Source organism: Anopheles coluzzii, chromosome 3, assembly GCF_943734685.1.
Source record: "Anopheles coluzzii chromosome 3, AcolN3, whole genome shotgun sequence".
NCBI classification, from domain to species: domain Eukaryota; kingdom Metazoa; phylum Arthropoda; class Insecta; order Diptera; family Culicidae; genus Anopheles; species Anopheles coluzzii.
Window position 1 is genome coordinate 21,654,763 of NC_064671.1, and position 23,947 is coordinate 21,678,709.

The window sequence follows — 23,947 nt, forward strand, 5'->3', positions numbered from 1 at the left end:
AAACATAAAACAACAACAAAAAAACACCGGCCAAAAACCGTCAAACATGCGCACGTTTCCTGCTGCTTTCCGCCGCACAATCTAGCCGCGCACAAGCATCGGAAACAAAACGCCGAAAATGTGCCAGCCCCGTAACAGAAACAAACAGTGTGAATGAACCACGAAACCTCCGTGGTGCCCGAAACAAAACGGGCCAAAGCCACTGCGGCCCCTTGGATCCGCTCCCATCAGCTGTGGCGCGCGCGTTTTGTTGCTAGTCGGATGCGCACGCCCGCGCTTGCTGCGCACATATACCGCTCACGCAGCAGGAGCGTTGCGTTGCACAGCGCGGTGTGGCGAATGGTGGAGCTCTCATGCATTTTTAATTGCTGATTAACGCATTCGCATGGGATGGGTAGGAAGAAGAAGGTGTCATGGTGAGGGGGAGAGTGCAATAGCCACAAAAATTTGAATTGCGTGTGATGTGTTTTTTTCTTTTTGGTCAGCCTTGCGCTTTGTCGCGTTGATGCACACGATCAAGCAACGGGGCGGGCACGTTGTACGCGTAAATCTTTGCATGAATGGGGGGAGGTAGATATTCCTAGTTTATACGTACTACATAAATTAAGTGCACATTTTAGGACAATTCTCATACTCTTTTTTTTTGGTTTCTTTTTTAGTTTAATGTCAACCGGACCAGGTTTGCTGGCATTTAAATGTTCCCTAATTCCGCTGATCCATACACACGCACACACACACATACACACACACACACACACACACACACACACACACACACACACACACACACACACACACACACACTGCAAAGGTTAGTTGGATGGGTGTGAGAGTGCATTCCCGAATACGAAAACGCACTTCTAAAACGACCTTACTGCGGCGGAAGTGGCAACCGCAGCCCCCGGTTCCCAGTTGGCCTGGCATTTGATGTCATGTTCCCAATACAAACCGAACAAAAACGACCCCTTCTGCTGCCCCCGTCGTTGAACGAAAAGCGCAACCTCGGCGTTTGACTGCTGCGGCTGCACAATGATGTGTGTGTGTGTGTACCCCTTCTCGGGGCTTTGTAGGTCAAATCTATTTAACCGAAAATTTCGACAGTCGCGAGCGCGCTTTACCCATTGCGCGGCACTGCCTGTGTGTTTCGGGGGAGGGGTTGTGGGGCGTGCGGGAGCGCAAGTGCGTTCCGGATCGGATGCGGCCGTGGCGTCGTTGCAATGCTGACGTTTATTTTATTTTTTTGGAAGCGGACCATGCTGACGATGAATATTTCTTCCCTGGTGCTGTGTTGTGTTGTTATTGAATTTAATCAAACACGCACGCACACATACCTTAATGCACGCCTCTGTCCCCTTTAACATGCGTGCGAGTGTGTGTGTGTGTGTTTGTTTTGTGTCCAAAATCCTCCCCCCCCTCCCATTTAAATGCAAACGCATCGCAAGTGGTTCGCTGGCAGAAACAAAACAAAACAAAACAAAAAACACAATTAATCCATTTTGGCTTCAAAAAATAATTGTTGCTGTGTGTTTGTTTCGTTTTTGTTTTAACGGTGAGAGAGTTTTTTGGGCTAACACTGCAAACTGCATCGCGGGTGTTGGAACAGAAATAGAATGAAAAGACCACGGGAAGAAGGAAATGTAAATTTTATGCACATTGGGTTGGTTGGGTTGGGTGTTTGTTTGAAACTGAGACCGTATTTAGAGGTTCGCGCCTAATTTCCATCAGTAAAGCGCGGAAACCCGGATGCAATCACAAAACATCCAGAGAATCAAGAGAATGGTTCTAATTAGCATTGCGCGCGATACCTTTTGTGTGTTGCATTCTTGTGCATTCTTTGATGATGTCTTTTTTTCTTATATGATTTTAGAAACAGAAGCCTAATGGGAAAGCGTGAGAGACAAAAAAGCGTTGACAGATGCACAATGTAAATCGAAACTTACACGCAGTGCTGCAAAATGTCACGTTCAATGTCATAAAAAAATCTGACTGAAACAAAATCTATATCAGCGGCACGTGTTCTCAATTGTGATGTCCAGAGGTGATACTCAAAACGATTAGTATGGCCAATACAAGCTTCGTGACATTTTTGTGACCATCGCTTGGTCATCGTCACTCTGTCATGACTTTTTTTTACTGTTATCACTTCTGCAAATTTCCACAGTCATAGTCATGACAAATTCTGGCTGAAACAAAATAATGTCAGCGTCACGAGCTCTACTGTGATGATCAAAGGTGAGACTCAAGCAGTTGGTGCCGATCATCACAGGCTCGGTGACATTTTGCTTGGTCAGTTATTTGGTCGTGACATTTTTTGTCGGTGATCATCACGATAGTCGAGTGATTGCGGTGTTTGCGAGTGGTTCCAAGAAACAAAATGAGACAAACAGATAATTAAAGTAGACCGAGCGAGAAAGAATGCTCATTTTGTTGTTTGGGACGACATGACACGTTGTTTGGAATATACTCCAAGAATTCCGTGATTATCACTAACCCAAAATGTCGTGACCAAGTGAGTGACCAAGAATTGGGTGCTAAACGTAATGTCACCAAGCAAGTGATTGGTCCACCAACTGTTTAAGTCTCACCTCTGATCATCTCAGATGTGTACGTGAGCTGATTTGAGCTTCGTTTCAGTCATGAGTGTTGGTGACTGAAACAGTGGCATTTGGCAGCACCGTTCACAGTCAGAAAAAGTCATGATCATGCTTGCGATGCCATTAAGCTCAGTTTGTCAGTCAGTGTTTCGCGTTTAACTCAAGCACTCGTATGCCGTGTTGCGCATGTCATGACTCACATTCATTGATTATCAACAATGAGCATCAAGCTACCACGAATATGGTAATTGTTTTCGTTGGTGAAGATCTCGTGATGCTCATGACATTTTGCAGCACTGCTTATACGAATTGGGTGTACGAAAAAGTTACAATTAATGTGACAATATGTCAACACATGCTCTGGAATTGATCTTGCTCTTATAGAAGAAAAAAGAATCAAAATCATTTGCAGCCACCTTTACAACACATCTCTACCAAGCTTCAAGCTTGAAGTTTCTCACGCAGCACCGGATTTGGGCAGACGCAAACACGCACCGTTGTGCGCGGCATTGTTTCGGCGGAGCATAACGTTCCAATATTTGAACAACTATTTCATAATGCGTAAATCCTTCCGCACCGATACTGCTCTTCCCCTCCCTGCGTGTAGTGGGACGGTTGTTGGGTGTGCGCGTCGTTGTACAGCTGTCCTTAAGGGTTGTTGTCGTCGCCGGTTCTCAATATCGGCATATTTTTCAATATTTGCATTCGCTCACAGTATGATGAGACGCGCTGTAACTGACTGACTGACTGACTGACTGAATGCCAATGCTTATCGGCGGTCCGAGGGAAGAGAGGGCGCACACACCACCCTCCCCGAGAGATTGGCGGTGGTCGATACACTTCTTCTTAGACGATGCGTCGAGAAGAGTCCGTGTGTTGGTTTTCTTTTTTGTTTCACTTTCAAAAGTGCGTACGTGTTCTTCGGTGTGATCGAGTGAAGGTTTTCACGCACCACATCCACTCCCGACGACATGTTAAATATTTACCTAAAACGACACACGGGGGTACACACGCCCCGGGGGAGGGGTCGTGTATTTGAATATAGCTAGTTTTGCATGCCGAAGAGCGATGTGCGTTTCGATGAGATGCGTTCGTTTTCCGTTGCCGAAAAGGTTGTCATTTCAATGGCGAATGGAGTTGGTTTGTTGTTTTTTTTAAAATCGGATGTACAAAACTTTGATTTTGAAGTGGTTCTGTTATCCGATTTCACTATTTGAGTTGGGAGTTTTTTCATGTAAAAAAGGGCAAGCAATAGTTAAACAGTTAACTAAAACCATTCAATTTTGTGTTTTTGTTCTGCAAGTAAAGCACGGTGGCAGGCCGGCAGCACGTTAAAAGACAAAATCGATCGTGCGGTGTATGAACCCCACCTCAACCCACTTTTGCTAGCTTTTTTTAAACGACAAACGCACCAGATTTGTTTGCGGTAGAGGCCTTTTCTGGTGCCGTTTTAGTTTTAGTTCGGGACCTTCAAACCACAAACGCAGAACGAAATAAAGCCAGTGCCTTTTTTGTTTGTATGCTTCGCCAGTCGGAAAATTCTGCGATTGGCCTTTTTCCGGTACTGTGTCCATTTGAGTTCCTGTGGAGCCTTTCTTGCCTCTGTGTGTGTTTGTGTGTGGTACGACCCACAAAATGGATGGTTTTGTTTTATTTTATTCCGTTGACTTCTCTCTCTCTCTCTCTCTCTCTCTCTCTCTCTCTCTCTCTCTTTCTCTCTGTGTTACCAGAGGATGCGTTACTGTTGCTTTCCTTGCATTCAAGATTTATCGTCCATTTTGAGTTCGGTTTTCGGGCTGGTCGTGTAGTGGGATGGTAGCGGTGGTTCCCAAGGGTAGGGAGAGGCTGGTGGAATGTTTTTATTTCCAGCACGAGGAGGCTCTATCGAAGCCTTCTGATCGAAGATAAATCAAAGATTTATGTGGAACGCGTGTAAAGGCACTGCGGTCGTCTCTATCCTCCTCTTCCCTGCCTTTTGGGTCTTTTTCGTGTTTGATCCTTAGTCTTTACTTGTTTGGGCATTTTTCCTCGTTCCACTCGCTAGTATTGATTGTGTGTGTGTTGGAGACAAAAAATGAAATGTCCTTCCAAATTTAGTTTGATTGCTATTTTCGGTAGTGTACCTTTGCGTTACTAATCCTAAACTGTTCTGTTTCTCTGTTTTTTTTTCTTTCTCTCCAGACCATCGTCCACGGCCACAACGGGATTAAAGCAACTCGACAACAACAACAACATTGTGCATTTAGAGCAGCAAGAGCCAGTTGCAAAGACGGCGCAATAAAGTAGCGGTCGCCTTCCGCGAGCGCGGAAACCACACCGTTTTACAACCAACCAACACACTGTACGCTGAACGGAAAGGAAACACGGCACCAACATGGATCAGCAACAGTACTGCCTCAAGTGGAGCAACTATTCATCCAACCTGGCGGCGGCCTTTTCGAACCTGTTCGATTCCGCCACCCTCACAGACGTCACGTTGGTTTGTGGAGGTAAGTGATCTGCGCCCACCCCCCTCGTGCCCGTTTGAAAGATTGTGTTTGTGTGTGTGTTTTTTTAGAGAATATGTGAAAGCAAACCGTTCACATAAATTGCCCACACACTGGGGAAAGGTGATAAGTCTGCTCAAAAGGAAACGTAGCGTATGGTTTGGGGTGCAGCAGCATAATGGTCGCTGTTCTCGGACTTGAAAGGATTTGCGACTGATTTCGCTGACGGGCCCGGGCACGCACGTAGTGCGCCATTATACATCGCGTACGTTTCGCGTCCACGCATCTGCTGGCTGTGTGTATGTGGTTCACGTTGGTTCGCGTTGCGATTAATCGAAAACAACGGAAGGCGAATCAGACGACGCTCAGCAGCAGCAGCCGTGCCTGCAAGGGAAACGGAAATGTGAAACGGATTTTCAAAGGATTAGACATTTATTTTAAATTTTCATTTTTACACATCTACTGTGGGGTAAGTTAGAGGGACGTTGGGGGGGCTGGTCAGCGAGTCAGTCGGAGAGTGGCGGTATCCCGCTCGACCACCCGTTCGAACTCGCGGGGCGAAATTCGCGCTCGCGATTTATTGTCCTTGTGTGGAAGGGTTCCCTATTTTGTGTTGTTGTTTTTTGCTCGCCATCCGCTGTCGCGCATTCTTCTGATGGTTGATGTGAGACATGTTTGGTTGAGTGGTGCCTAGGGTCAAACCAAGCCGCAGGTGCGGGGGTTGCTGCAGGTCGTATGCTTGTGTCATTGCCACCTTTATCCAAATCGCGGCTTTCTTGCAGCATGAATTTGACTCGTTTGCCATTTGCCCCAAAGAAATGTACGTCTAGTTAGGAGGAAGTGTGTGTGTGTGTGTTGCGTAGAGCAGGAATAAAAATGTCCCCCGTTTTTGTTTTTTTGTTTTTGGTCGCTTTGTACGGCCAAATGCTTTGATCCAAGGGTTGATGGTCAACCTGTAGTACAGAGAGAGATAGATAGAAGGAGAGAGAGTGAACGTAATTGGTTTGCTGTGTTTTGTTTTAATGGAATTATTATGGTGAAACAGAAATTTTGTTTTTATTTTATAGAAAAAATCGATTTATTACACAAATTTTGCTACAATTATATACTTTTAAATAGCAATACGGCAAAGCCGTCCCTACTGAATAAAAAAAATATACTTTAAATTTTTTTTTTGTAATATGATGAGTTCTTTCTCTTGCTGCGATCTTGAACTAGGGAAGAGGGATATGTTTTTTTTTAATATTTTTAAATTAAGTAGTCAATTTGTAAACATTACTTCACTACTTCTACTTGAATCCTATATCGAAATCTTGGATTTTAAGTTTGCAATAGGAATTCCAATAGGAAATTTCGTCTAACCCACATAAACACAATTGGATTGATTCATGGCGATCGTGTGTCAACCAGTGTTGAGTGAAAAAATAAGGAAAACTAACAAACTGTTTTCCAATATTGAAGTATTCTATGGTCAACTCAACGCAAGGGAATCCAGAGAAAAAGGACCGTGTGTCACAATCTCGCGAAAATTAATTTCTCTCGCGACACATATCGTCACTGATGTGTTGGAGTGTGTTTTGTTGCTCTGTTCTGCTATGTTTGTTCTTTTTTGTATCACCAAACACCCCCCGCTCAGTATTTGTTTGCTTTGTCGTTTTATATATTTAAAAAATCATCCACCACCACCACTCTGCCTTTTATCTGCAAAGAGGCGAACGGGTTGATTTGACAGAGAAAGGTAAAGCAACAAAAAAAAACCCTTTCCTCGAGCTCTCAGTGTATGCCGGATTTTTTTTTTTTTTTTGGTGCGTTGCTCTGGTGGTGGTCTATTCCTCTCCGCTCGGGCTTCCTGTTTCCTGCTGGCGGCTTCCTTTAGCCGAGTGATCCAGTGGCAGTGCCGAGCGGAAGACGCGTGAAGAAGGCCACCGTGTGTGTATTTCGCTGTGCCGCCGATCAGTTGTCTGAAAGTGGACGGACAAGCCTTCACCGGATGCTGCCTCTCCGTGTTGTTTTCGCGGTCTTGGTGTTGTTGCTGGCTTGGCCGTTTTTTTGTAATGGTTGTTTCCTCCTCCAAACCAACGAAAGAACGCTTCCCGTCGTTGTGGATTTGTTGTTAACTCGCGCGCGTTCTTCATGAGGATGTCCTCTGCTTTTTTTTGCTCTCTCTCTCTTCCCGTGTGGCGTCGTTGAGAGGTTAGGTAAGGTCCCGTGGTAGAAAGGACCACCGTGGTATGCGTCCGTCATCCGAGCGATACCAGGAAATTGAGTGGAAGTCTCGAGTGGAAAGTCCGGCGAGCTAGATACATACGCGCAAAACACAGGGAAATTGCGCCCCCCCCCCACCCCTTGGCACTAGTTGTTGTTGTCTGTTCTCGCGCTTTATTTGGTCGAAAATCATCACTGCGAACTGCGGCCACTGTGCGTCCACAGATAAAGAAGTCCGGCCGCATGCTCTACCGAATGCTCGCGCGGGAGGCAAAATTGAGCCTAGAGGATTAAAATTTAATAATGTTTGGCCGGTGTTTGTTCGCACAACGTGCGCGCGTTGTCACTTGACAATCGAGCGTTTTGCTGAACACATCCACACGCTGCGGCTGAGGGAAGGTTGGGGAAGTCTAAACACGCGTTTCCCCCTTCGTCCGTGGGTTTGTTGCGGAACATTCGACGACCTGTTCAGTTCAGCATCGTGCGTTTCGGCCCTGGTATCGCGCGTTTTGGATAATTCACCACGTGATAGTCTCGCGAGGTCGTTTTGGGATAGAATTTATTGTAATTTTTATTATCTTGTGGCTGTTTTGTGTGTAATAGGAGAAGGAATACTGGGTTGCCTGGACAATTGCGTACCAATTTTTCGGAGCATTCGGAGCGGCACTGTTGGAAGGTCATGTTATGGTCGATGCGTGCGATATTTAGCTGAAATGCTTTGATTTTGCTGTTGTCTGTCGGTGGCGAAAAAGCAAATATTGCAAGTTTCGCTAGTTAAGTGGATATTTTTTTGTGCCGTTGTGCTGAGCTCGGCAGAAGCTTTACCAAACGCGTTTTGAGTTGTGTCCTACATGTTTTTGGATTAAAGCTGCAGGATTAAGGGTTTTAGATCCAATGAATTGGATTAAAGCTGAGTTTGAGATCGTTAAGTTGAATTTCAAGAATTGCAATTTTAAATGGTGTGAAAGAGAGCAGAAAATGCACTAAATAATAAGAATTGGAGCCATTAGAGAACTGATCAAGTCCATGATACTTCTATTTGGCGTAACGTCCTACGCGGACAAGCCGGCCGGCTTATAAGGTTTTAAAGGCTTATTCAGTACCAAGCGTATAGTTGGATATAGTCAGTCCTTGTTACGAGGGGATGGTCCATATGAGGCTTGAACCCATAACGGGTATATTATTGAGTCGGTCAAGTTGTCGACTTTACCACAGGACCGCCAAAGTCATTGACACACAAGCTCCAAGCTTAGTATCAAGCTCACAAGCTCAGACACAAGCTCAGACAATTAGTGGCGTCTAATAAAAGTAAGACAAGACTTTAGGCCTTATCTACTACTGTGGTATTTGCTTCAAATAAGAAGATCCTGGTATCTGAAAAGGACTCTTTGGTCGATGTTTTGCCCTTACAAAATATATTTCTGTGTCGTCAGGATGATCTTCAATGTCCTTCAACTTCTTTCGAGGAGAAAATCCTATTTATGTTATTAGATGTCCTCGGTAGTCAAGCTTTGGAGCTATCTATTAACGATTGAATCACTTCAAAACTCAAACTTCGGTACAAAACATCTCAAACCACACACAGGCAATCATTTAATCGAAATCTGTAAATCACTGTACGCAACAAACAGATCTGTGGATCGCATTGGGAAATGTATCCTTTCCCGCTTTTCCCGCATTCTAAATCAAACTACCAAACATTACACCTTTTACATCGCCTACACTCGATACAAAAAAGCTCCACCAGCCATTCATCTCCCCCTATCCCCGCGCGTATAAAAGCGTGAGATGTTTAATAATTACAAGTTCGTGACACTGACACGGTTTCGAGCACAGTGGGGCGGCCGGCTCTTCCTCGGCTAGGAGAGGGAATGGGCCCAAAAACTTTTCGCTCCCCCCCCCCTGGCTGCAGCGGGCATGAAAGTGGACGGGGTGGAGTGGATAAAGTTTATTCCTGCTCGTGCCGTGCCGCCCCCAAAATCCTCCGCCTGTGTTCCGCTGCCCGGTTGGTAGTGAAATTTGCGCCGGCATTCGTATTATGTTCCACCAGCACCACCGCCAGCGCTTATAATTTATATAAATGCCACCTTTTGCCAATGCTAGCAGAATTGTGCACCACCCCGATAAGAAGCGAAAGCGCCACAGTAGCAGCAGCAGCAGCAGTTTGGACAAGTGCGCACGTCAACACAATTCTCTAGCGTTGGCTATATGTAATGGAGCGAGCGCGCGGTCCCGGGGATGAGGGAGCCGGCAGTTGGATTATTTTAGAAAAAATAAATTTATGAACAAAAGGGAAAAGTAGCTGAGCAAAAAAGGGAAAACTAAAGGAAAACCCACCATCATGAATCCTTTCCGCAGCAACAGCAGCAGCAGCCCAGCATGAGCCCAAAGCCTCCTCTGATTGGATGTGGCGCGCGCGATAGTCTCTGCTGCCGCTGCCGCTGCTATGGCGATGAAAGTTTCGGTCGCACAGAGTGAAAGTAGATTTACGGCGAAGAGAGAGAAGGCTGCGAGGCTGTGGACGTACACAGGAAGAGCAATTTCTCCACAGGACACGCGTGCTAGAACGAGAGAGCGAGAGAAGGACAACGCAATAGTAAGAGCGTGATGTAGAGCGCGGAGCGACGACGTAGCGGTAAATAATGAATCCTTTGCCCTGGAAATTCACTTTCGTTGGTGCGTTGCGTTGGCAAGGACGAATCTAGTGTTGGAAAGGCATTAGTGTGTGTGTGTGTGTGGGCGCTGGAAAGAGAGTAGTGTTACAGTATCCGTTGTTGTTGGTACCGTTGTGCCATCATCGTTGGTTACGATGCCGCCGCGGGCAGGAAATGATAAAAACCGACACGATTTTGAAACACGAGAAAGTTTTCCACACCTCCACCTTTCGGCCCTGGTCCCTTCCAACCCATTTCCCGGAGTTTTCCAAACCTGTCCAACCGTGTTTCGGCGAGGGCAGCATTTTGTCGTCCTCCCCCTCCTCCCAATGTGTGAAAATGTGCTCTCGCGCAAAAGCGCACCAATGTGGTGGACGCGCGCGGTACCATCCTGCCGTCATCCTTGCATCCGGCCTATTAGTGCGCGTGTGGGCACTGGTGCCTACTGCTGCTTATGTATATAAATGGCCAAGGCATGTACACCACCACCACCGTGTACCGAGGCAAAATCCTTCAAGTTATCCATCGCGCACCGGATCGCACCGGAGACTTATCGGCGTTCTCCGTTCTTATCGGCCGTAGTAGCAATGGTGCTGGAGGAAAGCCCTAAAAAACGCAACTAGAGACGCAGATAGATGGATGGATGGATGGGTTTACCCTCGGATACACGGAGGGGGGAGGGGTGGTTGCCTGTTATCAGTCGCAAACGGTGCCGTCTACTGCGCGCTTTCCCAGTGCTCCAGATGCGTATCGCATTCAAAGGCACGAGGTAGGGCGCTTGTGTGCTCCTGCCAGGACACAGCAACCAAACCTCCCCCCCCCCTCTCCATTCCCCAGTTCATCTGAATGCCACTCTTCACTCGGTATAATTATTTTTCATCTTCACCGAACTCTTCAACCCTCCTCCTTCCACGTCCTCTCGATGCGGAAAGGATTGTTGATCGTTCTCGCTCGTCTCACCATCGATGGGGAGCCGTTGTGGGACGGTTGACGGTCGCTGAGGGAGGGTAGTGATGGGAAAAATAACAAACAATTTCACTCCCGCTGTGTGTGCGCGCCTGGCGAAGCTGCCAGGCTTTTCCCGGTCGCCTTTTCCTCCGCATGTTCGCGTCAGTTTCGCGGGCAGGCGCCTCGTCCGTCTTTATGTCACTTTCACGTTACCGCTTTGAAGTGCCTCTCTTTCCCTCTTTCGCTGGTGGAGCAACCCCACCCATCCACACCAGGATCAGATATTGAAATTTGGTCCACCCCTCTCTATACTCTTCCCCAATGCTGCGCGGAAAACACATGACAATCCTTTCGCTCTCTCTTACTCACTCGCTTCACACGCTGCTGCTGCTGCGTTACGCATTTTCCGTTTGCGCTGCTGCGTACACGCCAACCATGAATTGGTGCGCTTGATTGAAGAGGAACCCCACGGTGTGTGTGTGTTGATGCTCCACGGGAAAATGGCAACAGTGTATCGAAAGGTTGTGGAAATACAATCTTCTTCTCTTCCCTGCAACAAACTACGGCGGCCATGGCGGAAAATTTCGTTCAACCGGAGCAATGAGCTATGGTGTGCGTGTGTCTGTGCGTGTGTGTGTGCATATGCGGTCGGCACGATAGTTGGTTGTTTGGGGCTGGTGAGCTTTCCTTTTGCCGCTGGTGCTGCCGCTACTGCTGCTGCTGCTAATGACATGGCCGTGTTTGGTACCTCTACCCCGTCAATCATGTCCTTGTGGTTTTCCCCGATCACGAAGGGAGGGAAGCGGGAATAGGGTGGCAAGGTGTGGACAATCATGATGATAACGCAGATGCGTATTGGTGAGCCTTAGGAGAAGAGGATGGAGTGAAACAATGGCCGGGAAAATAAGCCTCAGTTGGTGATAGTTGGATGGAAATTAGAGTATAAGAGAGAAAGAGAGCGAGATAGAGAGCAAAAGAGCGATGACAGTGGTGGTGTGGGGTGGGTCGTTAGTTTGTGTGTCCCGGTGGCTTACTTTCACTTTTCAAACCGTGTCGCCCGAAGAATATATAATGCTTGCAGCAGGCGACCGCGCAATTGAATAATGGTGCGAATAAATAATGCTCCGCAGTCGCAGTTGCCACCCCCCCAAATGGCGTTGGTTCGTTTGGCCCATTCGTTTGTTGTCAGTCTGCCGGTGTATGCTTTCGTTGTTGAATTTTTCAACGTGCTTTTGGTGATCGATTTTTGATGTGGAGATTCTGTTTGTACCAACCAAACAGTGGTAAAACTGTTCCAAGGGACGAACTTGGGTTCGTCGTCTGCTACTAGACACTTGCCACTATCGCTTGTTAAAACAAAACATCCTTTCCCCGGACCACAGTGAGCTTCTCCTCCTTTGTGTGTTTGTGAGTCATGCGAGGACGTAATATTTCCACTTGTTACCACCGACAGCAGCAGCAGCAGTTGTGCTGTCCAATGATGTTTTGGGGGGGGGAGCTGTGCAAAATATCTTTATCAACAAGATGAAAATGTCAGCAAAAATTCATATTATCCAGAGACTCACTCTCTATCGCATCGCCAGTTGTGTGTCGTCCATTCCTGCCCTCTTTTCCTGCCCTGCCGATGCGATAGGACGACAAGGCAACAAGGCTTCCATGCTTTATTTGCTGTATTGTTTTTCCCTCCATTTTCCATGCTTTTTTTTGTATGTGAAAAAAAAACAAGCTACGAGGACGACACATACATTGGGTGAAGGCCATCTCGAGTATAGGAAGCCGCGCGGGAGATGCTCAATATATTCTTCATCGTGGACGTTTTTGGAACAGAGAAAGAGAGAGGGAGAAAGAGAGAGAACGAGGACACGTTGCTGTTGATGATGCGTCGAATGCTGCCGTTTGTTGGTGTAGCGATATTTTGTTTTACCCATTTTCCCTTACGGCTTTTCCAATGGGAAATTCGCTTGCCATCGTTCAGATGAAACTGAGTTGGAGTACAGCGGCTGGTAGGTGGAGGCGCTAGTGCTGCTGGAGCAATGGTGTTGTGGCATCATCATCATCATCATCATCTTCCCCATCGTTGTTCGGTACTTTCCATCTCCTTTCTTCATCATTCAACCAGCTTGCCGGCCGGCAAGGCTGGCTGGCTGGCTGACTGGCTGGCTGGTGGTCTGATTTGCGCGTTTGGCTGCCCGCCTTCGCGCGTGGTGCGTCGAAATGAGAAAACCCTTTTTCGCGTGGTGGCAAAATGTTGTTTGTTTTCCAACAACGCTTGTTACGGGACAGGATTTTCGAAACACGTGCAGTAAGCGAAGGCTGAATTGGCGGGGTTTTTCCTTATTTTGTCTGCTCGGGAAAAGGTTTAGAAGGATCTCGATCGATTTTGTGTAGTGTACTGTGTGGGGAGTGTGGAGTGGGTACCAGTACTCAAACAAGCCTTTCTTCCGCCAATTTTCACCCGCTTCTCATGATCATCCGGCTCCGGAGGGGTGGGGTCTTCAGAAATGATCATTTGCTTGTGCTGGAAAATGGTGCACACTCTGTCAGTCACAAAAAAGAGATACATAAAAAACTCTAAAAACTATGTCCGTGTAGCTCTTTTTTTTTATCTCCTTGCACAAAACAACGACCACGGCCTTGCTGGTTGGAGGTAACGACGACCATCCTTCCATCCCGTAGGCGGCGTCACACGCAATGGGGGTGATATTTGCTTTGATGTGGAAATTTATCGAATATCATTTTGCCCGTACACTGCTGCGAGGCTCAATATATTCTCGTTTCGCCACCATGCTTTATTTACTTTGAGCTCTTCCGCCCAATATCAACCCTTTCCAACGGGAAAAAATCACCAAATTGTAGTGTGTGGCGCACCGTTTTGAATTCACTGGATGGTTGGTTTGGCTTCAGGACTTCAGGTCCCGGGCAGTTAAATTGAAACTTTAAAGACGGCGAGTAAAGCTTTAGTTGAAGTACTCAGTATGCGAGTGGTTGCCCAGGGTAGGTTTAATGGTGTGGTGTGAAAGACCAAGGTCTGAAGCAATGTACATCGTAGGTTCAAGTCCAGAACGTGCTATTCCAATACGATTGAATTATTACGTAAAAGTCCACAACTAATTTGAAAATAACATTAAAACAGAATTAAATAGATACTAAAGGACAAATAAAAAATAAAATCCAAGTAATTGATTTGTTGCAACATTTATAAGGCTCTACAGCGAGAAGAACATTTATGATAGCCTAATAGAACTGTCGCAATGTATACTATTTTTTGTATTTTTGTAAAGTTAAATTGTTTCCAATCATTCTTTTGTTTGAAAGGCAGATCAGTTAATACATTGATTTTCGTCTTTTGTGTTAGTATTGTTTCATGTTTTTGTCCACTTTGTACCATCACACATTCGTTCTCCGGCTAGTTCTTCTATGATAATGATATTAGTCTTTTTTACAGTCTCTCTCTTTTTATTGTATTCTTGTATTCTATTTTACCCTCCTCGGACGTACATCCCTTCCGAAATCTGCAACCAATTGAATTGTGGTTTTCCGCTTTCCCTTTGGCATCGGTTGCAACTGACAGAATTTAATGTCCTTTTTACACAATAAAAAAAAACTAAATGAAACGTTTGAAAGTCATTCTTTCGGAACCCGGCCGAATACGAGAAGCTCGTGATGATATTATGCTGCAAAGTTTTCGTACATTTTCGGAAAAACTGTTTGAAACACCTATCCCGTGTGTTTTTGCAATGTGTGCGTGTATGTGTATGGTACAGGGCGGTGAGTTTAATTTTCCAAATTGAATTCAACTTTTCCGTTGGCAGCAAACCTAGAAAAAGCATCCCTGCGCCGCCGCCGACGCCACTACTACTGTAGAAAGACCACCGCCAGCATGGGCAGCTTCCGTGTGTTTGTCCTTTTGCCTCTCGTGTACGGCTCAATGAGGGGGAAGCCCTTTTTTCCTACCATCTACCATCATCCGTCAGACCATCAGGCGCTTCAAGGATATGGTTGTGGTTGTGTACTGGCATCGGTCCTCTTCCCCATGCTCTTGGGTTCTCCCTCCTGTTTTGTTGGTAGTGTTTGGCATAATTTTCTAATTTTTGACTCTAAATCTACCTTCCCGGGGACGCAAGGCTGGGCTGGGTTGGGCTTCGTTGTACAAAAGCCCTTGCTTGCCCACACACTAATTCGTTCCCTCCCGTGTTCTGTTAAAAACACATCCTCTCATCATCATGATCATGGCCTACTGATGCCGTTGCTGCTGCTGCTGCTGTTTGATATGCTGCGACGGAAATGGGTTTCCCAGGGAGTGATAGAATGACGTCGTCGTCGTCGTTGTTGTCGTCCTTGCATGTCACTGGTTTGGTTTCGGCCGCCGTCAGCTTCCAGCCCATTTTGCAGCAGTCGTCAGGCAGGGGGCAGGCAAAAAAGGGGAGGGGAAAGCGAGGAAACTTTTCTAAATGATAAACTTTTCCCACCACCGTTGCTGCTGGTGGTAGAGTGAAAGGGACCGTTAGCTGATGTCCAAATAAGTAGAGAGGCAGTGGCGCTGTTCTATCCCCACCAAGCTCCCCCGCTGTAAGCCTCTAAATTGGGAGGATTGTTTTTTTTTTGTTGCCGGTGTGCTGGAGCGCTTTTCCAGGACACGGGAAGGCCTTTTTCTCGGTGGCGTTGCTTCTCTGACGGTAAATGAAGCCTACTGAGGTTCGGTGGTGTGGTGTGGCAATGGCAACCAGTGTGTAGTACACGCGCTGCTTTTTTCCTGCTTTTTGTTGTTGCATTCTCGTTCACGCATTGCAAAAAGGAAAGCAAAAAAAGCACAAACCCTCCCCCGATCCCTTTCGTGTGGCCTTATCATGAACGCGTGCGAGTTACTTTCGATTAGGCTGCTCCACACAGATGTTTACACAGCAGCAGCATTTGGGGCCAGCGTGGATGGCAAGAGGTATGTGACAGAAGGAACGAACCAAACGATCATTTTGCTTTTTCATCTTCGTCGTTTTTTGTTGTTGTGGGGAGTGATGATGTTCATTGCAAACCTGTGCCTCCCCGGTGGTCCAATGACGACGAGAATTTCATCCCAGTTTAGACTTCATCACCTCAAATGCCAACCGTTCCTCTTGGGTAGCTGCTGCTGCTTTTGCGGAAACAAAAAGCGGGCCTTTCCTGTGGTGGAAAATAGTCACATCCGGCCCGGAGGACGCACTTGGCAGGAAGACGTGTTCTAGCTGCCGGCAGAAGACGCCTCTGTTGTACGGACGGGGGCCGAGTCTACTATTTGCAGAATTTCCGTGCGAGTGTCCCACCACCCTCTCGTTCGGGTGGCGGCGGGCCTTTAAGAAGGGTGGAAATTGATGGAAAGGCAACGCAGCAGCAGCAGCAATGACGAGATTTTTCATTTGGGCCTTCTAGTTTTTAGTTTCCATCAGGAGGGCGCTGCTCGCGGTACACTGGAAATAAATTAGTTAAGTTTCGTTCTCTTTTTTATCCGCCCTTTCGTGCCCGTGCCCGAACCATGTGTTGTAGGAGAACTTAGTTTGCATTTTAGGTTTAGGCAGTAACGCATTTTTGTTCTTTTTTTGTTGCTTTGCTTAATGATGATGTTTTTGTTCCTTCAATTTTAGCATATATCAGTGTAAAGGCGTTGCTTTGCTCCCCTGCTTTGCTCCCCTGCTGTTGGGTTGCTGAAACCGACACATTTGGGTCCTTTTTTTGTGAGGGTGGAAAAGGAGCAGTGCAAGATGATGTTAACTATTCGCTTTGCTCATGGTAGTAGAAGTAGCAGTTGGAAGTAGCTTCGACAACTACACTTCTCACGCTCTGGAGCTAGACGTGTTTGGGTGACGACGGTGTATGAATAATGAATGTCGAGTCGTAGAAAAAGGGTTAATGAAATAACACAGATATATATGTGTGTGCGTGCGTGTAGAATTCTTGTGAGATATGGTTCTTCCTATCTAGAACTATACGGGACGGAAGGCAAATGAACTCAATATGATGGAACGTGTCGTCTCCTCCTCTCATGGTGAGATGAAGAGGATGCCCCATTTTTCATCTGTTGTGATGCATGTGATGTACTGAAAAGGTGTATGTGTGTGTTTTTAGATGATCACAAAAACAGTTAGATGCTTAAAAATAACACTGTTCTACAGAAGAGCTTATATAGGGTTGTTTAAAAGAATGGCAGAATAATTTTAGATGAGGATTTGTGAGGTTTTTAGATAGAATATGTCTGTAATATTAGAAACGGGAGCTATTTTAGAGGAAATACTGACATTTTAAGGATAAATCTCGTGGCCAGTTTTGGTCCTTCGAACCGGATTCATTCCAATCTGACCATAAATAAGCTTGAGCATCCTTTATTATACTGCGACAAGTAGTTAGAACGAATAGATGCATATATACAATTGATGGAATTCGCTCCAGAGCTTAGTCGTTGCGTTATCTATCAACCGCAAAATGGAAAAAAGGAATTAATCCCACTACCAGCCAGGATTCTAGTCCTGGTAATTCTGCAGCCATTGCAGGGTCTTCAAATCCGTCTATGATTAGCGTTCTGTTCTGATGGAGATTGACGCATAGAATCGTCATCACATCAAACATCACGAAGGCCCATTCGTCGTCGGGAGACTGATGACGATGATGATGATGATGAAAAAGATTGCCGTGTATGGTAGAACATATTTCCCGCATTGCTGGTTGGTGGAACTCCGTTTGAAACTCCACTGCCCGTTTACCTTTGGCACACACCATCTTTTTGGAGGTTCCTTTACGTTAGGAGCAGGTAGTGTGGATGGCATGATGGAATCTGTTCATTACACTTGCTCTTCTTTCGGTTAGCGTGTGTGTTTCTGCCGCAGTATTTCTTTCTACACGCAGTGTGTGTGTGTAGGTTTGTAATGCTTCAAATTAAGCAAATGAAGGAGTAGATTCTCTGTGAGAGCTGTGCAGTATAAAGAGGAATGGCTTTGATAGGAATTTTCCGACACATAACATTGCTTAAACCTTTTCCCGGAGATAAGGCCAACTCTACTACTGCAACGATGTTACTTGCGCACAGCTACATGAAACTATCCTGGAGTAGATTTTTTGTTGTTGCTCTTCTGCACGAGGAAAACTTTTGCCCCTTTCGGTAGAATCCATCAAGAGTGGAGAGCACATTTTAAGGGTTGGAGATAGATAACAGCAGACAAGAAGCTCTCGTTGCCATACAGTATGGGGTGAATTACTGTGCCTCGTGTGCGTGTCTATTCGGCACATGTTTCGTTTGTCCCTATCTGAGTCTATTTGTATGAAAGATGGTCCTTATCTCTTGGAAGGATTGTTTAAGTTATGTGAGCTTTTGTGGAAAAGTTTCTAACAGATTTATTCAAAACATTTAACTAAACTTTCTTGAAATATAGCAGACAACACATTCTTCCTTAGAGTACAACTACTCTTTCTTACTACAATTGAATGATATTAATCAACGTATCAACTGTTAATTTGAACCTTTTTTTTGCCGGACGTTGTAGAAAAAAATATAGTTTTTCCACTCCCGAAAAACCTTTTTGTGGTGCTGGTGCGTTACGTACACTGCGCTCGAGGAATGCCGAAAGCAATTGTACGTGAAACAAACAGTCGAAGCTTATAGGCATTTGCGCCCAGTAATTGGAAAAAAGGAGCACCAACCTCCTCCCCCCCCTCCCCCCGATACCGAATCCGAATGACCGAAGCAGCAGAATTCTTCATTTTATTTTTCATTTACGTTCTCTTCGCTTTTGGTCGGAGGGACATTCTCGTGTCTTCTGTGTTTTTTGTGTGCTGGCGCTCGATTAGACCACTTCTCGACGGGCTTTTCTAATGCTGCTACTGCTGGTTGGAGGAAGCTCGGAGGAAGAAAATTCATCAGCCTGCCGTCGTCGTCGTCGTCAGGGAAGGAATCGGACGGAAATTGCGTATGTGTCAAATGGTCCAAGGTATCAGGCAACTGCCGCACTGATGAAACTCGCAATCGTTTTCATTTTGTTTCGCAAAAAATGAGGGGGGAGCCATTTCCACCACCACTCCCCTAATTTCCTCTATTTTGCCACGTTGTTGTGTTGTGCACCGCGCTCTGCTGCTGGTGCACGGAATCGCACCAGAGTGAGGGTTCTCGGCAACCAAAACAACCGAATGAAACTGTAAATTTTTCTTCCTTCAATTTCCTACACAGAAATGAGACGAGCGGGAAGAAGGAAGAGAAATTATGGAGGTTGTTGTGCGTTATGTGTGCGTTCTTCTTTCCGTGCTGGGATGGATGGAGACGCACAGCACCCACTCCACCGGGGTTCACTTCCGTCCGTTCGATGCGACCATGGACGACGGATGTGCCACACACTCGCACGCTCTCGCACTCTCGGATGCGTCCATCAATTCGTCCATCCGTCGTCATTTTGAGTGTTTCGTGTGCTCTTGCTCTCTCTGTGTGGGTGGGTTTATACACTTTTCTATACAAGCTCTTACGTATGTGTGTGTGCGTGTTTTTGCGCCAGTAGATTGATCTATTCGGTCGCAAAATCAGGGAAACGCACGGGCACACGAAAAGGCAGAAGTTTTCGAGTTTAGAATTGATTTTTTTTTTCGTGTTGCCACAACGAACGAACGGTAGCGAGTTGTGAGTTATCGGTAAAAATCCTGCCAATGTCCTGCCTCGTTGGACGTCAGCAATGGTGTGGTGTGGGAGGAATGAATCGAATCACAGGCACACGGGAAGTTGAATCGATTCAATACCTCCGGCCTTTTTTATGGTGGTTGTCTCTTCCTCCAACGTTGGCCTGTCCAATTCTTTGCCGTTGATCATCTCTCTGCTTGCTGGTTGCTGCCACCAGCACCACCACCGCCACCCATCAAATGAACATCGTCCATTTGCGGGTGGTTCCAGAATCCTTCGGTTGGTCCTACCGGCATGGAAAGCTTGAAATGGAACGACCCTCTTTCACCCATCCGAAAACTGGAGAGATACCTTCGACGACAACGACGACGACGATGTTTGACTTTACAATTGACAGTGATACGCAATGGGGGTTGTTTTATTTCCTCCTTTGCCACGGTCCGTATGTACGCACACACACACACACGCACACACACAGTTATCAGTGCTGAGGACACGTTTTCCCAGGACACAGTGGTTCGTGTGTCTCATCGGACCGAGCGCACAAGGGAGGGGGGGAGTAGGATTTGATTGGTCAAGTTTTATTTTTCTTCGCCATCGGCAGCACTCTCTCACTCCCTCGCTCTGTGGTCCACAATTTCGACTTCGGTCGGTTGCCCACGGGTTGGTTTCGTCAGAAGCAACACACACACAAAAAACGAAAAATTGAGTAAAGTTTCACTGAAATGGGAAAATTCCTCTGCGTACAAAACTGGGTTTTTTGTTGTTGTTGTTGTTGGCGCTCTTAGTTGTCCTTTGGGGGAGGATGGAAGCAAACACTCGAACCGGAAGTGTCTCGCTAATGAGTGAAGGGAAATACTGCTGCTGCTGCTGCTGCTGTTTCTGCGGATACGGCCGACACGGTCGCTTTTCATTAGAGATTTATTCCGGTGAAATGCGTTTTTTCGCTTTAATTAAACAACGCAGAACATTGTTTTCCTTTCGAATCCGATACTAATGTGCTCTTTTTTTTCTTCTCTTTTTAGGTAAGCAATACACACATACATCTACATGTTCTTTTTTGCCGATGAGATGGTGGGAAGAGGGACAGGATTTTCGCTGAAACAAAAAAAAAGGACAAATCAATGAAAGAGGTTGTATCAATTCGTATTTTAATTGCGACGAGATTGGAGCATTGGGAGAGGCATTACACAATGCGTTGGAATTTTGGAGCTTAAATGGTGAAATAGAAAACAGCAGCAACTGTTGTATCCTGATTTATCCATTCCAGTGTGAAGGATATTTAGGCAGAATAATGCAATTATGAGATAACTACAGCGAATCATTTTGTCCGCAAATTCTATATGTGTGATCCAATCACGACACAACACATTGCGGCTGTATGACTTAATCCAAACCAAAACCGTTTGGTCCTTGGCTGTCAATTTCATCGTCCACTCATATGATTTTCCGACCAATCGACACCAATCGGCTTTCCGATACCGTTGCTACCATGGTCGTGTAAAAGTCCGCCTCTCCATCGTGAGGAGGAGGGAACGCTTGATTTCGATCCGACAGTCCAAACACACCCAAATACACACACACATACACCCGAGTATACAAGTTACCGAGGGAATGAAGCCTGGGAAGGACGCACGCACGCACGCCCGCCAGCCCGCCCGATATATGGCGTGGTCGACGCGTCTTGAAGATTCAATAAAGCCGTCTTCATTATTCCAAACAAACACGCATAAAAATTCTTCAACTTCCCGGACCTGCTCAAGATGTGTAATAAAAGGAATGGCCATCAGCAGGCACAGGGCAGACGGAAAACATTTGCCGGAGGAAGGAGCCGGAGCGGAAGGAAAGACTCATTCGGGGTCGTGCTCTGCGCGTGTGTGTGGGTATGTTTTGATGGGCAAAAGGACGCCGTTACAACCGAGAAAGCCGTGGCGGGGAGCCTCGACCCATAAAGACCGGCCGTAAGCAGGGAAGTGGCGGGTCGGTGGCGGTGTGCGTGTGGTGCGAGTTAAGAAAGGTAGTACGGGGCGACGGGAAAGAAATCTTGTAGGCTGCTGTTGTTGGTACCATTTTCCTTTTTTGTGTGTCTGTGTCGCGCTCGCCCAACGTTACATTACGTTCATTTTCCTTCATTCAAGCTCGATTGTGTGCGGCGTCTCGATAGGCCACGGGAAGCCAGAATTCAATACACTCAACCACCCTTAAAGAGAGAAAGAGAGTTCAATATCAGGAAGGATGAGGGAGGCACGGGTGGGAAAATAAAGAAAACATAAAATGTGAATAAAACGATACAATTTCCTCCAGCATCAAGAGGATTGAACCACGACGCCCGATCGTTGTACCGCCGGCAAAGGCTCCGAAGGGCACACGTGTACCAGAGAAAGCAAGAAAGCGAACGAGAGAGAGAGAGAGAAAGCAGTTCTGTCCTTTAACCCCGCTCTGTGCCCCACAGCGGAACGGCGACATAATAATGGCACGCGAGCTTTAGCCCATTTTTGCGTAAAGCAAATCAGAGAGCAGCGAGACTTTTACGATCCTCGGGACACACGGCGGGGTTGCTGGTATCTTCCCTTTAGCCAAAACAGCAAAAGAAAAAAAGGTGCACGTAAAACCCTCGGCAACATTTTGTTTGTGTGTTGTCCGTTCGTTTCTTTTGTTGTGTCAGAAGCCGCTCCCACGCCCCAGTGCCGCTCCTTCACCCAGGACCCCGTGTCTTAAGGCGCGCTGTTTGCGTCTTTATCGTGTCCTGGCATGGCTGTGGATGGCGCTGTGTGTATACTAAGTGAAGATATTTATAAACATATGTTTCTTTTCCACACCTCGTCCTGCCCCTTGCCGCGCCACCTTTCCCGAAGGCCTGCGTGATGCATGAACCGTCCTCCCCCCATTCCAAGAAATGCCGGTGTGTATTGTTTGCTATTCATCGATTTTATGGCATTAAAGGTGTGTCGACGGGTCGTAAATGTGGCGCACGGTTTATGTTTGCAAGTAGGAACGGGCAGGGACAGAAACCTGTCTGGCGGCGTGTGTGTGTGTGCGTGTATGTCGTGAAAACCCAAACAAACGTAATGCTGCGGCGATGATGATGATGATGATGATGGCCCAGTTTTTGGTGTGAAAACCTTTGGGAAGGACTAACGGAGAGACATTTTTCCCATATCATCCTCCCTCCGTCCCCATGGCCGTCCGCTGTTGCTGTTGTTGCCCTTATTGATGATTTTATCTGTGGACCGTGAAATCAATGAACTCTCTCTCTCCCGCCATCCGTTTCGCCAGCATTGAAGCAGGGGGGCCGTTAATGTCTTTAAGGTCACAAAAGTGGGTGCTGAAGAAGTTGTGTTGACGGCTTGCCGATTGGTATTACCACAGGTAGTTTGTTGGTGGTTAATATTAAAGTTTAATTATGGGTTGGCTTTGTGGCTTTGATCATGGTGGATGTAATTAGGGATATAATATGTATTTATATAAAGTAAGACATAATTGAATGATGAAATAGTTAATTTACGTTGTAAGAAATCCATATTATGCTCTTCAAAAGGATTGAAGTCTCAGACACCGTTGCTACAACGGTTATGGCTCATTCTTTATGAGAAAACCTCCTCTAACAGTTAGATGGAGATGTTGATTGAAACATATCGTGTTTATGGCATATAAAAACAACAATATAACAAAAAAAAAAACATCACTCCTGAGCTGTATGGAAGACCCTAGGCTTATGTAGGTATTTGCACGTACGCAACCGCAGTGTTGGTGGTTTCGTTTTTGTGTGTGTTTTGTTACGGTTGCTGGCGTTACTCCACTCCCTGCACTAAACCATCCAAATAATGCAATGCGTTCTACGTGCTCGGGGGATTGTATTCTTCCCTGTGCACTAGCAGAAACAACCGATAGAGAGGGTGTACTTGCGTGTTTGTTTGTTGGTTATTATTTTCCCTCAACAAGACCAGTCTCATCCGATCCGTGTGGAAGTGTATGGATGCCATCATTGGCACTAAAAAAAACAAAAGCAAAAATTCCAACCCGCGCTGAAGATATCCGTCCATTAGATCATCCCAACTCAGCAGCAGCAGCAGCCAGTAGAGAGATTCATCGTAGACGAGAATCATCGTTCCGGAGTTGCAAAGTTGAACAAAAAATCGGAGCACGAAATTCATATCTTTGATAACACGGCGGCATCTTGCCTCGGATGTGTTCCCTCCCCCCCCCCTCCGTTTCACAGTCGATGGATTTTGCGTTTCCATTGCGCTTTCCTTCCAACAAAAAAAGGGTTAGTGCGTGAGAGAGATTCAGTTGCGCTACTGCTGCTGTTGCTGCTGCGTGCAAGCCTAAAACGCGGCTGCAGCCAATGCTCTTCGACTGCGACTGGCTAAAAACTGGCCTCGAACTGTGTGTGTGTACGCGTGTATTTGCTTGATATTTATTTCGATTTATATTCAT

At 46.3% G+C, this 23,947-nt stretch overlaps 1 protein-coding gene across 9 annotated transcripts in view; it reads left to right on the forward strand.

The window, feature by feature from the left end:
• Positions 1–23,947, forward strand: part of LOC120959949 (zinc finger protein chinmo) — a 118,836-nt gene that overhangs the window by 64,904 nt on the left and 29,985 nt on the right. For all 9 annotated transcript variants that reach the window (XM_049610223.1, XM_049610224.1, XM_040383748.2 and 6 more), the window contains one exon: positions 4,776–5,083. In XM_049610223.1, coding sequence (XP_049466180.1) covers positions 4,969–5,083 — 115 coding nt within the window. In that variant the 5' untranslated portion in view covers positions 4,776–4,968. The remainder of the gene's footprint in view (positions 1–4,775; positions 5,084–23,947) is intronic.